We start from the raw sequence: 16,234 nt of genomic DNA on the forward strand, positions 1-16,234 counted from the left end.
CTTTCTAGTCCACAGCTGAAGTAAGGAGTGAAAGCCTTTTAAGGCTGGTATTGGCAAGCCTACCTTTAACAGACAAAAATATCAGTGTTGAGTTAGAGTTTGGAAACATATTTAAACAAGCTTTCTAAACCAATTTCTGTGCTTTATTGAACCAAGGAGTGCATTTCTAAGGTGCATAAAAAGTGCTCCAGCCTCCAGAAAAACAAGCAACATTTGTCTCCCAATTATTTGTGTGACTTATATGGGCTGTGGATTAATCAAGTATTTGAACTGGATTTGCGTGGAGCCAAGTGGTACAGGAATGTAGGTTTACTGCTTTTGGACTCAGGATGGCCCTTTGAAGCAATACAGTCACTTGAGTATCTGAACTCTGAGATGTCCCAACCTGGCTGCCTCTCAAGAGCCAGCTCCAAGCCGGCAGAAAGGAGGCTGACTCCCATGCATTTCATTCCCATGCCTCACCAGAATGACTTTTGATACCTACTTTCATCTAGGCTCTTCCATCACATGCTTTGTTCTGTTCCACTGCTACTCTTTATTAAAGAGTGAAAAACTACTCTCTCCATAAAGCAAACCATGAGTCCTAGGGTTTTGGGGTTTTTTAAATACTTTTGCTTTCATCTTTCTGTGTTTGGTTGGTTGTTTTTTTTCCCTCTCTGGAGATATTAGAATGTTCACCTGGGGGGTGGGAGACCCAAGTCACTGAGTCAGGCTTAGGACTTGACCTAGGGTCTCCCCACTTCAGGTGAGTACCACCTGCCTACTGTTCTGAAGAGGCTCTGTATTTGTGCTATTTCCTTATCTAGAGATACTGTTAAAGACTGTATGACTCCAAATGTGGTGGGTTGAAATTCCTCCCCAACCTGTACATACTGCCCTGTAGAAGGAGTGTGAATAAATAATCAACCCACTAAGTAAGTAATGATGTCACTGTTTTTTCCTTGATTCTCAGGAAGACTCCTGCAGTCAGCAAACTTGGTGCATCTTAAGGTTCCCTTGCAGCATTTTTTTGTTGCTTTTGGAACGTAATTGTCCAGCAGGCATGAGCATGGCTACCACTATCAGAGAAGATGGACTTACTAGTAAGCTAAAGTAAAATCCATATTAGGCTAATAAAGCCTTTTCAGTAGCCCTAACTCAAGAATATCACTATAGATGCAGGAGCATTCTGAGCATAACATGCAAGATCCTTCTAGTTAGTCATCCATAATGTCATAGGGAACTAGCAAGTACTTCACAGAATCACCAAGGTTGGAAGAGACCTCAAAGATCATCAAGTACAACCCATCACCACAGACCACATGACTAAATCATGGCTTGTGAAAAATTAAAGGGAAGCCATTCCTAACTGTCTTCAAAATTGTATTGAAAACTATTTGTATCACCCAAACATTGTGGGATATATGTTAGCTAATGTAGGGATGAACTCATAGTACTGCCTGTATTATCCTAACTAACTGCTCTTCTGGTAGTTGTCCAGCTCTGCCATGTCCACATTTAATATTCTTCTTTCTGTGACCATGTAACCATGTGAGGTAGCCTGATGACGCTTCATGAGGCGTTATTACTGTTCTCTTCAGGGCACCAACCAGAGCGCCAGTTAAATTATGGCTGATCACTGTAGGATCCTTACCTGAACGCATAACCCAAATCAGTGCAATCCATTTCGAGAAGCATTTATAATGCTAGGGAGATGTGTCAAATGTTCCATTAGAACAAACAAAAACAACCCCCCAAGGTTAAAGAGACTGGACTAATGGGAGTAATTAAGAAAGAAGATAAGGACAAAGTGTATGTGGAGGAAGAAGGATGGGACAAAATACAACCTTAAAACCAACTGAAGCGGAGACCATCATTTCAAAAATTGCTGTTACCTGCAGTCATTGCACAGCAACAGAAAGTGTGCAAGCACCCATGATCTTTTGAGTTAATTAATTTCTCAGCCTCCATGACTTTCTGGAGGGCAAGTTCCACCTGCAGCCAACCCAGCGTCTCATTCACAGCTTATAATTTTGTTTCCTTACTTGCAGGCCTTATCAATGTCTGGATTATCCTCCTGGAAGAATTAACAATTGCCATATCCAACTGTCCCCGTCAGCACCAGCCTCCTACTTTGGATCTGCTCTTTGAATTGCTGAGGGATGTTGCCAAGACACCTGGTAAAGAAAGGGCTTGATGAGATGGGAGCTAGTAGAGCCCTGACCCAAGCCTCTCAGAATCCTAAATCACTTCTGTAATGTTTTACTTGTGCTAGAATGGCACAGAGATGCTTCCCAGCAGAGAGGGATTTTCTTAAAGCATGAGCAGTTGTTCCAGTTAGTGCATTATTCTCAGTTGATAAAGGCACCTTATAAGAGTATGTTGAACACAGTGCTATTGCACAAATAAAGAGGTGTGGTACTCTACTGATGTCCTAGCCACAGAAAATACTTGCCTGGTGTCCAGGAAATAGAAAAAGAAAATTATGTAGTCCTGTAGACCTGTTGGGAAAGACAGCAGGCAAGCTGTTGGCTAAAAGTTCATAGACTGTCTCACAAGTGGATCAAAACTGTTTTCCCCTCTCACCTCAGAAGCTGCTTTCTTTTGCACCACCCCTGGCCTCAAGCTTGGAACAACTGAGCAAATTTACTGTGCACATAGGCTTTGTAAGCAAAAATGTACAACCACCATTGTGTTTATTTCAAGGACCAGGATTTGGCATTTATGCAGTTGTACATCTTCTTCTTCCCACGATGTCTTTTTGGCTCCATCGCAGCCATGGTGACCATTCTTACTGGGATGTGGCGTCTGCTAATTTCAAGCATGCCATTGGCCTTTCCTGTGAGCTGGTAGTGGAGCACATTCAAAATTTCATACACTCAGGTATGCCATTTTATTCTCATATCTACTGAAGATGGGGGAGATGTTTTTACTGCTTTCCAGTTAGTCAAGCATGAAAGGCCATAAAAAAAAGAGGAGAGTTGAAAATGTCCTCCTTTCCCCCTCCCCCTGTTTTTTTTCCTCTTACTTTTTTTTCCTTTTCCTTTTTTTTGCTTTCAAGATAGGCTTTAGAATGATGGAAAAAATTAACTTGTAAGAGTTTAGATTCCAGCTCAGAGCAGGGCTTCCTTCAAAATTAAATCATCACAGTTATGCTTTCCAAAAGAAGATTCCAAGACTTTGATCACAAAGAACTAAAATACCAGAAACAGGATGTAATTGAATTTCTCCAGTACCACTTAAGTCCAGACATTTTATGTTGTTAACAAAAAGGATTGTTCTTTATCAGTTTGTGATGCCTGTTTCAAAATGAACTTTGCTGATAACTGCATAAAAGGAAACTGGGTTTTTCAAAGTCTCTGAACAGCAGAACATGTAGCAAGACTGTGTAATTACAATGAAAAGACAATGATGTTAAAACTAGTCTCTATCTTTTCATTATAGATATTGGGTATGAAAATATGATCAATACTATGCTGAAAGACCTTTTCAAGTTGCTGGTAGCCTGTGTAGCAGAACCAACAGAAATTATTTCCAGAGTTGGCTGCTCTTGTATCAGGTAACAGGCTCTTCGCTCTGTTAGCATATTCATAATAGGTGTCTTTATACCTTTGAAGAACTTGTGTGCTGATTACCTTGGTTAACATCTCAAAAGAAATCTACACTATACCTCTCTCTCGTTACTTGAGTAACACATTTTAGACTTAGTAACTTTTTCTTGCTGTTTTCAGTCTGCTTTAGAACCTGTGATTTTAGGAATTACTATGATTCCTGTGAAAAGCACTTGACAACTGTATTACTGATATGCAGTTAGTCAATAATTAATTCTTAGGAAAACAATAAAGGGTCTTTTTTGTTGGAGTTCAGAGGTCTTTAGAGGTTTTTCACAGTCTTCAGGCTTGTAATGATAGGACAAAGGGCAAAGGTTTGAGATTAGAGAAGAGTAGGTTTAGGTTGGGTGTTAGGAACAAGTTCCTTATCCTGAGGGCAGTGGAACGCTGCAACGGGATGCCCAGGGAGGTGGTTGAAACCCCATCCCTGGAGATAGTCAAGATCAGGCTCAACAAGGCTCTGAGTAACCTGATTTAATGGAGGATGCCCCTCCATTCAAGGTCCAAAGGGGTGTTGACCTTTGGAGGTCCCTTCAAACGCAGATGTTACTACAGCCATAATAAAAAAACCCACTGCATTTCTTCTTTCACAACTTGTTGTTCTTGTCCTGGAAAATGACTACTGAAAGAGGAAAAGGAAAGGGGTGGGGGGGAAGTGAAAACTACAGTGTAATTACAGAAATAGGTCAGGAGCTTGGGTATCATTAGCTAGCTACCTAAAACTACCACATACCTAGTAGGCCTTTTGTTCTGTTTTCAGCCTTCTTTCATTACAAGTCAGAATTGGGTAGTTCCTACTGTAACATGGTAATGTTTCCTTGTGTCATTCCAGGTACGTGTTAGTAACAGCAGGGCCTGTTTTTACCGAAGAGATGTGGAGGCTCGCATGCTGTGCCTTGCAGGACGCATTCTCTGCCACTCTGGAGCCAGTAAAGGTAAATTGCCCTTTTTACAGACAGTCAAAGTGTAATCTCACTAATTATAGACTCACTCACTTTAGACAGGCTGCTTTTTCTTCTTCAGAAAAGTTTTTGGGCACAGAGCCAAGTAAGGAAGCATAAGGATTCTGTGGTAGCTTTTGTTATATTGTCAATTCCCAATGAAAGCTGTTGGATCAACAATGGAGGGTGAAATACCTTTTTCTAAACAGATAGAGACCACACTAGTTGCTAACAGTCCAACTGACTGTAAGTTGTCCTGTCAGTATGAAATCACAAGAGTTAAGTAGATGACAATTTACCTTTTGATCCATTTCTTCCTCTTGATTGGTTAACACGAGATAGAAGACAGTTGCTTACTTGATCCTGTGGCTTCATGTTCCATATAGATGGATTTCTCAGCTCACTACCCTTCTTGTAACAAAAAAAATCCAATTAAGTCATCACAGGCCAGAGTACATAAATCAAAATGCCTTTGCATTGGATGCATCAAATGCTAAGTAGCAGGTGACTAGCTGGTGGTAATGGGACAGCTCACTCCCAATTTTATATTCATAGATTCATGGAATTACCAGGGTCATTTAGTCCAACCCTACACAGAGAGGCTGGACAGTGTTGCAGTCGCTGTCCTCATTTACCACACAGTGAAAGTCTGATATTGTGTTTCCCTGTAGAACCTGTTGGGCTATTTCCACAGTGGTTCTGAAAGCTTTAGTGGAGATGCCTGCGAAGTGAAGGTGGCAGCTCCCTCCCTCTCGCCAAGTGCTGAAGCTGAATACTGGAGAATCAGAGCCATGGCACAACAGGTACTGACCAATGTTTAGGGGAAGTCAGAGAACCCTCTAAACTTGGAGCTTTTCTTTATGAAAGTACATCTTTACCACCACCTTCCTCACGAACCCTACAGGCAAAGAGTTCCTCATCCCTGGACTAAAATGTATGTGTCTAACAGAAAAAGTCCTTAAAACTCTTGCCCTGTATGTAGGAACTAAGAATGCCTAGAGTGAGGGGAGATGCATAGGTACCTGAGGGTAAGTAATGCCTATTGCTCAGAAAGTAACCCTAGTGTACATCAGCGAGGAAGAAGGGGTATGTTAGTGTCAGTATGAATCCCCATCTAGAATGCCATATATATTTCTGATTATTCTGTTAAAGAATGAGAAATTCATAAGAGAAAAAAATGCACTGGAACAGAGACTATGATATGAACCTAGAAACCCAAGGTTTGTTCCATCTATCAAAGCAGAGCTTGAAAAAGAACACAAAAAACAAGTTACTGAGAACTAGAGGGTAGGGCTAATATTTAACAAACTGTTTAAAACTCCCCACTAACTCCTAATCAGCAGAGCAAGCTTAGGGACAACCTCCTGTGGGTCTTTTTGACTACAGTGGAGGTTGTTGATTTTATGTAAGTAGCTATATGGAAATAAGTTGCTTGCAATACAGCAGACTGACCTTCATGACCTGCAGGGTACTATACAACTGTAAATACTGCATGGCATTTTCAGCATGGGAAAGCAGCTGGGTTAAAAGAGCCAGCTGGTGCTTGGTGACAATTTCTAACTTGATTCTGCTTGAAAATCTGAGAAACAGACTGGGATTTGTGGTCACAAATAATGTGGCAGTGGCAGACTTTGAATAGAAAATGTTTTAAATTAAGTTTTAAAGAAGCAGAGCTCAAGAAAGGAGAGAATGTGGCATTTATACCTTTCTTGTACTAAATGTGGCACTTCCTAAGTCCTGCTTGGTGGAGATTTGACACAAATACTAAGCTACAAAACAAAGCTACAGCAACTGAGGGTTATTTTCCTATTTCCTACCCAAAGAATTGCAAGCCAGATGTCTTGTGGCTAAAAATAGTCCTTCCAACAACCAACTTTTCTGTGTTCAACAGGCCAACTATGCAAACAGATCCTCATCCATTATATGTATGTTCTGATAGTAGTATACAGGCAGCAGAACCTGGTTTTGGTGTTTGGTATTGTGCCTTATACGAGTTCAAAGGTGATGTTTGTCAGTTGCTCTGTGCTCTGCTGTGCATCTGGAGGTAGCCCATGGCCCTAAGGCAGTGTTAGCAAAGCAGTATGTTTCTTCACAGGTCTGTCTAGGAGCATACTTTGCATTCTCTCCATCACTGTAAAATAAGTTACCTTAATAATCTTTCACAACACAGGAACTCCTATTCTTGGGCCTCCCAGGGACCCAGTGCAAGTGCTAAACTAATTGGTTTATGTAACTCATTTTCTAGGTCTTCATGCTGGAGACTCAGTGTTCCCCAAAGACTCCTAGCAACAAAGAAGGGTTTGAACATGCCCAGTCATGTGTGCTCATCATTGACCTGCCACCAGATAAGAAACCAAATGGGCATACCCAGAGAAGGTAAAAACATTGTCAGGCTGGCAGAGATGTGAACTGAGCCTGGCAAACCATGCCTCTCCATAGGTCTCATCCAAAACCATGAAGTACAGTGATCAAATGAAAATTAGGTTTAGTGATGCAGAGATCAGTAGGTTACTATTGTCTGCTCTTCATATGTGGTTGGGCAGCCATGTGCAAGAGCTGCCACCAGTCTAGACAAGCCTGTGTCAAGGCTTATGATACGGGCCTTAGAAAGCCAAATAAGGAAGAATCCTCTAGCAGAATGCTACAAATACCCAAGATCACAGACAGCCTTCAAGTAGAGGAAATGCAGATTAAATTAGAAACCAATTCTCACAGGAAATACTAGGGAAACCTTTACATAGGAATCCTTGAGACTCCCGAGAGTTAAAAATGCCAGTTTGAGGAAAGCTTTGGAACTGCTGTCTTGTTTGTTAATGATACTTAAATTAAATTATGCCTGCTTCACTGATAGTCTTTTAAATTCAATACTACTGGATTAAGAAGGTAAAAAAACAAGTTAATGCTTAAACTGGAGCAGTATAATTTGAAGAGACCACATCCTAAGCTACACAACTGTGGGTATACTGATCTAGGAAATGTTTTTGCTTGGCACTTTATTTTTGTAGAAGTCCTTCTATTTGATACCACCTCAGGAACTTGTGCATTTGCTTGACAGTCCAACCCTGTCAAAGAATAGTTCTTTTTGCTTACACTCAGTTATTTCAACAACTGCTGTAACATCAGTAGGGCCAATAAGTAGAACTGTGCATTCAGGGTTTGTGTTTGCATTGCAAACTATGGGATGTATGGCATGGAATTGTCTTTTACTAGATACCCAATCTGTTTCTGTATTACTTCAAGTGTTCTCCTGCAGAACTAAACTATTCCTTGCAACAAGGAGCCAGAATGTGATGTCCTTTGGATGGACAGGAAGAAAGACAGTGCAAGAAGTCTATTCTTGCACAGCTGTACAGAGGTTTCCCCCAAGAGCAGGTGCTCTGTTGCTTTGCCTTCAGAGAACAGGGCCTTGGCAGATCACTGCCTAAGTCTTTCCTTTGTGGTGGGGAAATGTCTGCTTTACCCAAAGTTTTGCAGACCATCCTTGTTGTAATCAATGCAAAGCAAAAAGCTTGGAGTACTCCCCTCTCATAGCACATAGACCATGCAGTCTAGCAGGCTGCATTTGTAAAGGTAGCCTGGGTCTTGCTTGTTTACAACAAACAGCTAAAGCTTGCAATTAACACAAAGTCTGAATGCTCTCACACTGCACTTTGTCTAAACAACTGCAAAAAGTGTATATGCCTGTAGGCAAATGTTACCCCAGCAATGCTCATTTTTCACAAAAGCAGGGCTCAGAAGTTGGCTGTGCCACTGTTTTGCATAGTATTTGCTACAACAGTGCAGCTATATGCCAGTCTTGCATGCAACTAATTGTGGCCTTTCAGAAGTTTTACTTTAAACTTAGTGGGGTTTCTCTTTTCCCTTTTTGCTTTTGTTTCCTTACTGCTGCATCGTTTCACAGGAAGCTGGGGTAAGGGAGCTTTTCTTCTTCCTAAAAAGTACTGATACATTTCAATTTGAAACTTTGGGCAAAATAAGAAAATACTATCCTTCACCAGCTTTGGCATTGTGTAGTTCTGTACTTGTTTCTTTCACAGTACTTTAAACTGCCCTTGTAAATTGCCTTTGTTGCTATTGCAAGGAAAGCAGATCTTCATTCTGCTCCTGCTTTTGGAATAGGATTAGTTTCTTGAAATCAATGCAATCACTCATATATCTTTATACATGCTCTTAAGAGGTTTTCTGAGTTAGAGCCTCTAATGACTTTTACAGCAGAAAACTACTTCCACACAAAAAAATCCAATGTGTGTATTACTCATCAAGATTTTAGCACTGTCAAATAGTAAGACTACTAAATTGTACTGCTCTATCAGCACTTGACAGCTGTGTCATGGCACGGCAACTGGCATGGGTAAATTAACCCAGGAAGCACAGTTTTGACTGGCCTTTTTTTAATGTTGCATTTTCAAAGCTGAGGTTTTTATATGATTCCTCAGACAAAAATCAGACCTTTTACTTTGGAGCTTCAAAGACACTTGTGAAAGTTGTTTAATGGAAGTAGAACAATTTTTGCAACAAAAAAAAATATTGAAGATTTGCAACTGTACCTCTCATGGTACCTGAAGCTTTCAGTACTACAAAGAGACTTGATAGGGTGCTTGGTTGCATGGTTTAGTTGATTAGGTGGTGTTGGATGGTCGGTTGGACGCGATGATCTTGAAGGTCTCTTCCAACCTGGTCTATTCTATTCTATTCTAAAGTGAAAAATCTATTCCTTGCTTGATAGCAGTGCTAATTGAAATGTAACCTATTATAGTGCTCTAAAGTCAAAACAAGCAGTACCATGTGTGCGAGAGCATCGGCTCCTTTGAAGACATCACTGCTGTAATTTTGCAAAGGCTTTTGTAAAATAATGCCTTAAGATAGGTTTCAGAGTTTATAGTTTGAAATGTGTGAGCTACTGAACAGCAGTCCTGTCCACCTTTTCATCCTAGCCTGTCTCGTCTGTAAGCCTCTCAATGTTATTTACTGGTGAATGACCTGAAAACTGTGGTTGGAGGAATTCGCCATTCCTGGGCTTCCTGTGCAAATCAAAAATCAGTGAGATCTAGAACAACTTAGAGCACCTCTAACAGCAGCAGAGCTAAGAATCACTTAATATTATATGTGGAAAACAGGGTTAGGAATAGATATTTCCATGTGCTTTCAAGTGTTCATTCGAAGTCTTAAGGGCAAACACCAAAACATGCCTCCAGCAAGGCTTCAGCTTCTTTGCATGCTCCATTGCACTGCTGTTTCTGAGCATGTTTTTGGATCAGCTGGATAATTGGCTCCTTGTGTTTTGTTTTTAAGAACTATGCCTGGCATCAGTGGAAATAGAAACCAAGCAGTAAACTAGCTGTGGCCTCAATATGTCACAGCCAAGTTAAGGTTGGCTGAAGTGCCAGGGAGGGAATTTTTAAGGCTATTTAAACTTAGCCAAAGTTCAGCAGCAAAAATAGAAAATGTAGTTGGGGACCAGTGGCAGAAAGGCTGCCCAACTCGTGCTAACAAATTCCCTGGTTATAGCAGGCTGTGATATTGAAAGTGGTCGCAGCTGCCATGAAACTGAGGCTCAGAATATTTAATCTCTCAGTGCTAGAGATCCTGGAGAAAAGAATGAAAATTACAACAGTCTTCCTTTAATACCAGTTGTGCACAGCTGCCATCAGTGTGCTTACTGTGGACAGTTATTTTTCTTAACCAGTGTGCCTTGTTTTCTAGGGAATTGGTTGGAAGAGTAGCTCAAAGACTCTTCCACACAACTTTATCTTCCTCAACTATTTTATAACAAGGCTGTACAAACATTCACGTCTTTCCTGTTAGGGTCTAAAATAGGAAGTATTCCTGCTCTTCTGCTAAAAGCACAGTGCACTGTTTTCATTTTCTTTTGTTTTTCTTTCCTGTGCTTGGTTTACCAAGTATTCCTTTCAGAACAATAGTGGTGAGCTTGCTGTCCCACCAAGTACTGCTCCAGAATTTATATGACATCTTGCTGGAAGAATTTGTGAAAGGCCCTTCTACCTTCGAGGAGAAAATGACAGTGCAAGTACCAGAAAATAAGCTGGCTGGCTTTCTCAGGTACATCTCCATGCAAAATCTGGCTGTTATCTTTGACTTACTGCTGGACTCATACAGAACAGCCAGAGAGTTTGACACTAGACCTGGGTTGAAGTGTTTGCTGAAGAAAGTTTCTGGCATTAGTGGAGCTGCCAACTTGTATCGCCAGTCAGCAATGAGCTTTAACATCTACTTCCATGCTTTGATTTGTGCAATCCTGACAAACCAGGAGAGCATCACTGCAGAGCAAGTGAAAAAGATCCTCTTTGAAGATGATGAGAGAAGCACAGATTCCTCACAGCAGTGTTCTTCAGAAGATGAAGACATTTTTGAAGAAACTGCCCAGGTCAGTCCCCCCCGAGGGAAGGAGAAGAGGCAGTGGAGGGCTCGAATACCATCGCTGAGTGTGCAGCCTATCAGCAACGCGGACTGGGGATGGCTGATCAAGCGGCTTCATAAGCTCTGTATGGAACTCTGCAACAACTATATCCAGATGCATCTGGACCTGGAGAATAATGTAGAAGAGGCTCCAGTGTTCAAAGGTGACTCTTTCTTCATTTTACCATCCTTCCACTCAGAAACCTCCACCCCATCAACTGGAGGGCAATCTGGGAAGGACACACCATCGGAAGATGACCGGAGTCAGATCAGGGACCAACTGGGAGACTGTCTGACACCCCGAGGAGGAAGTGGAGAAATGTTGCTGCTACCCCCTCCCCTAAGTCCTAAACCAGAGAAAAAAGAGCAAACCAGGAAAAAAGAATGGTGGGAGAGTGCTGGCAACAAGATCTACACTATAGCCACTGACAAAACTATCTCCAAGCTCATGACAGAATACAAGAAAAGAAAGCAGCAACAGGCCATGACATCCTTCACCAAAGAGGTCAAAGTGGAAAAGAAAGGGGAGTTCATGGGCTCAAGAGGGCCAGACTCACCCATACTCCAGCGGCCACAACATCTTATAGATCAAGGTCAAATGAGGCATTCATTCAGTGCTGGTCCTGAGATCCTGAGACAAGAGAAGAGACCACGCTCAGGATCCACAGTCAGCTCCCTGAATATATCTGTTAGGGATGCCGAGGCCCAGATACAGGTAGGACAGAGTTGTGGAATGCTAACAATACCAATAATTAAAAGGATACCTACACACATTTTTTCCCATTGCTTTTATGAAAATTATTATAATCTCTTCATTTAATGATATAAAGAGGTCACCCTCACAAGGACTGAGTAGCTCAGCATCTAGCACCAAGAAAAACCTCCCCTGGTGCAGCTTGAGACTGTGTCCTCTTGTTCTGGTGCTGGCTGCCTGGGAGAAGAGACCAACCCCCACCTGGCTACAACCTCCCTTCAGGGAGTTGTAGACAGCAATAAGGTCTGTCCTGAGCCTCCTCTTCTCCTGGCTAAGCAACCCCAGCTCCCTCAGTCTCTCCTCAATAGGGCTTATGCTCCAAACCCCTGCCCAGCTTTGTTGCCCTTCTCTGGACACGTTCCAGCAAGTCAACATCCTTCCTAAACTGAGGGGCCCAGAACTGGACACAGTACTCAAGGTGCGGCCTAACCAGTGCAGTGTACAGGGGCACAATGACCTCCCTGCTCCTGCTGGCCACACTGTTCCTGATACAGGCCAGGATGCCATTGGCCTTCTTGGCCACCTGGGCACACTTAAGGCTTTTGAAAATGCCATGCTGCTTGTCACAGTGCTTCTGTTCTTAAAGGGCTTTTTGTTAACTCCACAGCAGAAATAGTGATCTCTTTTGCTAAACTGAAATTTGCTCCTTGCATGTCCAAGTGAACAAATCCATGAAAACATCAACCTTGAGAGTCTTTGTTCACTATGGGATAAAAGGTGATGAAGGGTGAGCACTGATATCTGCAACACAAAGCCAAACAGTGGCTTGCAGTAATGAATGTGCCATAGGAAGAAGCAGTGAACATTAAATGAATACTTTGGCATTACTCAGTCCTCTTCCTGAGGCTGTGACCGCCAGATACCTTGTTTTCTGCCTCAAGCAATGGTCTCATCTACTTAAGAAAATCCTCTGAAGAGGTTTTTTTTATCCAATTTGTTTATAGGCATGGACCAACATGGTGCTGACAGTCCTCAACCAGATTCAGGCCCTGCCAGACCAGACTTTTGCAGCCCTGCAGCCAGCAGTGTTCCCCTGTATCAGCCAGCTGACTTGCCACGTGACAGACATCCGTGTCCGCCAGGCCGTGCGGGAGTGGCTGGGAAGAGTGGGACGTGTTTACGATATCATCGTTTAAACCTAGCTGTGGGCTGTTGCAAAGGGGGCAAGACATCCAAGGTATACAGCTAAGAAGTATTTGGGGTTCATTCATTGCCTATTTGTTGGTGATAATCTAAGAAACAGTGAGCTTGTCGGTGTATATCCTCTATCCACTTGAGCCTGTGTCCCCCTCACTCACGCTAGCAAAGGAGGCAAGGTGTAAGTGTGTCCAGGGGGGTCTGGAATAGCCCCAGGCAATGCCAGTATATCAAGCTGGTGCCTAAAGAAGTGACACATTTCAGTAGCCTTCATTTAAATTCAAATTTGCAACAGTGGGAGCCACACTAAACTGCAGCAGAAACCTCCACCCATGCAGTTAGCTGTGAATGCAACTGTCATCTGGAAGTCAAACCAGGCCAGTAAGCCTATGTAGCTGTTCTAAAGAAAGTCAGGGAAAAGGTGGGGTTATAGGACAAATGAAAAGGTGACACTTCCCCCTTCTGAGATTAGCATGAAAGAGGAAAGCCTAATAAGATAACTGCAGTAACTGTATGCCTCACTCACTAGAGAAAGTGGAAATATATTTTGCTTTGAGAAGAACCTTTGAAATCTGGTCACATCTGGGGTATCTATTGAGTGACTATGAAAGTATCCTAGGTCTAAAACTGGTGAACCAGTACAGATAAGTCATCCTTTCACTGCTCTTGTGGAGTACGGCTTGAAGAGAAATGACACTGTCAAGCTGCTCTCCTTACAACACTACCCTGGCTGCCTCTTCAGCTATGTTAACAGCTGATCATTTTCCACTTGTCTAATTCTCCACTGAGGGCAACCAGGAAGTTTATTTTGCTGTTTCCTTTGAAGCTGGGGGGAAAGGCACAGCACAGAGCAAATACCAGCATGTGTCAACATCCAGCATTCAACTGAACAGAGTAGAGATGAGTGTTCCAGTTAAAGCAGTACTGCAAAGTTAGCTTATGCTTCTACTGGAAATTTCTGTTTGCTTCTATAGAGCTGCTGTAGCCAGGAACACCTTTATCACCTGTGGTAAACCTAGCCTATCACTCCACATTGAGCTGAATTAAGATGGAAAATAGCCTGGAAGGAAGGCACCTTTTTCTCTTCACTTTCTTGTCTGCTGCTGTAAATAGAGGGGACAGATCCTCATGGAGGCACCTCCCGCTCTCTGCAGCACTCACAGGGACTACTACAATTTGCTGATATTACTAAGAAGGAGAAAGGAAAAGATTTGCTATTGTGTTATTGATTACATACACAATGCTCTTCACACTAGACACAGCAAAGGGTTACCGTGCTGCACAAGTTAGGTCAAAGCCCTGGGATGTTCCTTCTTATACTCCCACACTAAGTCATTTGTTGATTAGAAGTTGAAATAATTTGTTGAAAATAAGTTCACTTTAATCTTGGGTGACCCCTTAATGTATTCTCCCAAGGCTTTTAAAATGTGCACACCAACTAAATATACAGCTTCAGCCTCTGCTCCAAGGCATCCTCAAAATGGTATCTCTCTATGTCAGGCCTGGATTTGCACAATTAACTGCTTATAGCATCTTGAACCTAGAAAAACAGAGGGAGCCAAGAGGTTCCACTGAACAGCCATCACTCAATCTGATGTGTTCATAAAGAGTCTACCACTATCCTCCTGTCTTTTCCCTTCTTCCCTCCTTTTGCACCCACAAACCAGACAGCAGTAGCTACCCAAAGTGAGGATTTACTGTAACAAAAATTACTCAGCACTCCTTCCAACAACTAAACTACAAGTTCAGATGTTTGTCAGGAATCTACCACTATACAACTAATTAAGCTTTAACCTTAAGGAATATTCTTTTTAGAACGATAAATCAGAATGTGCATGCACTCACTCACAAAGGGGAAAATCCCACTTAAGGGTACCCAAAATACACACTCACCAAAGGGAGGTGAGGACTCACTCAATCTGCAGAAGTATCCTTAGATGGTGTCTTACTCTGAGGGGAGAGGGTCCAACTAAGGCTGCTTGCTTTGAGGGCAACCAACTCAAAATAACTCTAATGGGACTTCATTTATACCTGAGTCACGGGTGCACTGTGGTCAGTTGTAGTTGGTTGGAAGGCTGAGCCCATACACACAACCAAAACCAGGGTCTGATTAATGTCTGAGAGGCACCAAGCTGATCCTTGTCAGCCTCTGGCAAGCCTCAGCTCTTTGTCAAATGTCTGCCAGGTTTTTGTGTTTCTGTCAGGGTGGTTGTATCTGCCACCCCTCCGTTGCCCGCTTCCCACCTGCTAGACTCGTGCAGGAAATATTTGTCCACTACCTTTCCACAGTGTCAGTCACAGAGTTTCCCTTTCTTTCACGACCAACCTTTGCTAAATTGTGTCAAGGACACAAAAATTCCAGTAAAACAAGCCTTTTTTACTTTCTTTCTTTCTTTTATACATTAGTAACTTAACAGTTTTATCAATTGTCAGTTTTCTCCCCAAAACGTTATACTACTTTGCTGACAGAGGAGATTAGCCCTTGGTATGTGGGAGAGTAGCAGCATGGTTTAGTTTCTGTTGCCATATCTTTCTTACACATCTTTAGGTAAAGAATGGTTATAATTTTTTAAGTTTTTATTGGGCAGCTATGCAGAACTGGTTTTAAAGCAGTACATTAATGAGGCAACAACAGACATCATCATAATATATTGTGTAACAAACACCTAACAGTTGGTTTCCATTATCCATGCATTGAAGATGCACATCTTTTCTGTACTAATCTAAACCAAATCCCTAAATTATGTTGGAGAAGTAAAATTGATAGCAGTACCAGTGAAATGACTCAGGGCTCCAGAGGAGGGTCTAGTATCTAGGAAACACTGTGGTTATGTGTTGTGGTTGCAGTACAAAATCCTTCTATGAAACAGAAAGGTGTGACATCACCACCCCCACTCAGCCTTCAAGCACGTGAAGGCAGCATAGCCCAGCATCATTTGATTAGCTACCCTGAGCCAAAATGCTTAATGTCAGCTTTTTTTTGTCATTGCAAGTGCCACAGTGGAAATCAGGAGTAGATTTGCTATATTGCTGCTGCCCAACATTGCCCTCCAAATTATGCACTGAGTGCCCATTGTCACCCTCAGTGCCTCTGCTCATTAGCATTCCTCTATGAAAATGAATGAGTAACTTCCAGTAATTCCAGAAATTTAACATCTTTGACGCAGGAGGCTTTACCTAAGCAAAGTTTAGCAAGTGCTGCTCTTCTTTTTCCTTGTATGGTAAGCAGGTGAGGACAGCAGCCCATGGCTGAAATGCAGAAGCTTTCTGATGCATCTTCAAAATATCAGTAAATTGTAAAATGGGGCTGGTTCATCAGATTCTTTTTTGCTAGCCATAGACATCAGCAAGGCCCAAAGGATTACAGCACTAAACACATGAAGTCACCATTTCAT

General features: G+C 42.2%; 1 protein-coding gene across 2 annotated transcripts in view; it reads left to right on the forward strand.

Moving 5' to 3' along the window:
- ARFGEF3 (ARFGEF family member 3) overlaps positions 1 to 14,894 on the forward strand; it is a 98,654-nt gene extending 83,760 nt beyond the window's left edge. For both annotated transcript variants that reach the window (XM_009901044.2, XM_054162640.1), the window contains 8 exons: positions 2,031 to 2,159; positions 2,686 to 2,862; positions 3,424 to 3,538; positions 4,423 to 4,525; positions 5,203 to 5,334; positions 6,777 to 6,907; positions 10,433 to 11,663; positions 12,647 to 14,894. In XM_009901044.2, the coding sequence (XP_009899346.2) occupies positions 2,031 to 2,159; positions 2,686 to 2,862; positions 3,424 to 3,538; positions 4,423 to 4,525; positions 5,203 to 5,334; positions 6,777 to 6,907; positions 10,433 to 11,663; positions 12,647 to 12,838 (2,210 nt within the window). In that variant the 3' untranslated portion in view covers positions 12,839 to 14,894. The remainder of the gene's footprint in view (positions 1 to 2,030; positions 2,160 to 2,685; positions 2,863 to 3,423; positions 3,539 to 4,422; positions 4,526 to 5,202; positions 5,335 to 6,776; positions 6,908 to 10,432; positions 11,664 to 12,646) is intronic.
- The last annotated feature ends 1,340 nt before the right edge of the window (positions 14,895 to 16,234 follow it).

The sequence above is a fragment of the Dryobates pubescens genome, chromosome 6, assembly GCF_014839835.1.
Source record: "Dryobates pubescens isolate bDryPub1 chromosome 6, bDryPub1.pri, whole genome shotgun sequence".
Classification (NCBI taxonomy): domain Eukaryota; kingdom Metazoa; phylum Chordata; class Aves; order Piciformes; family Picidae; genus Dryobates; species Dryobates pubescens.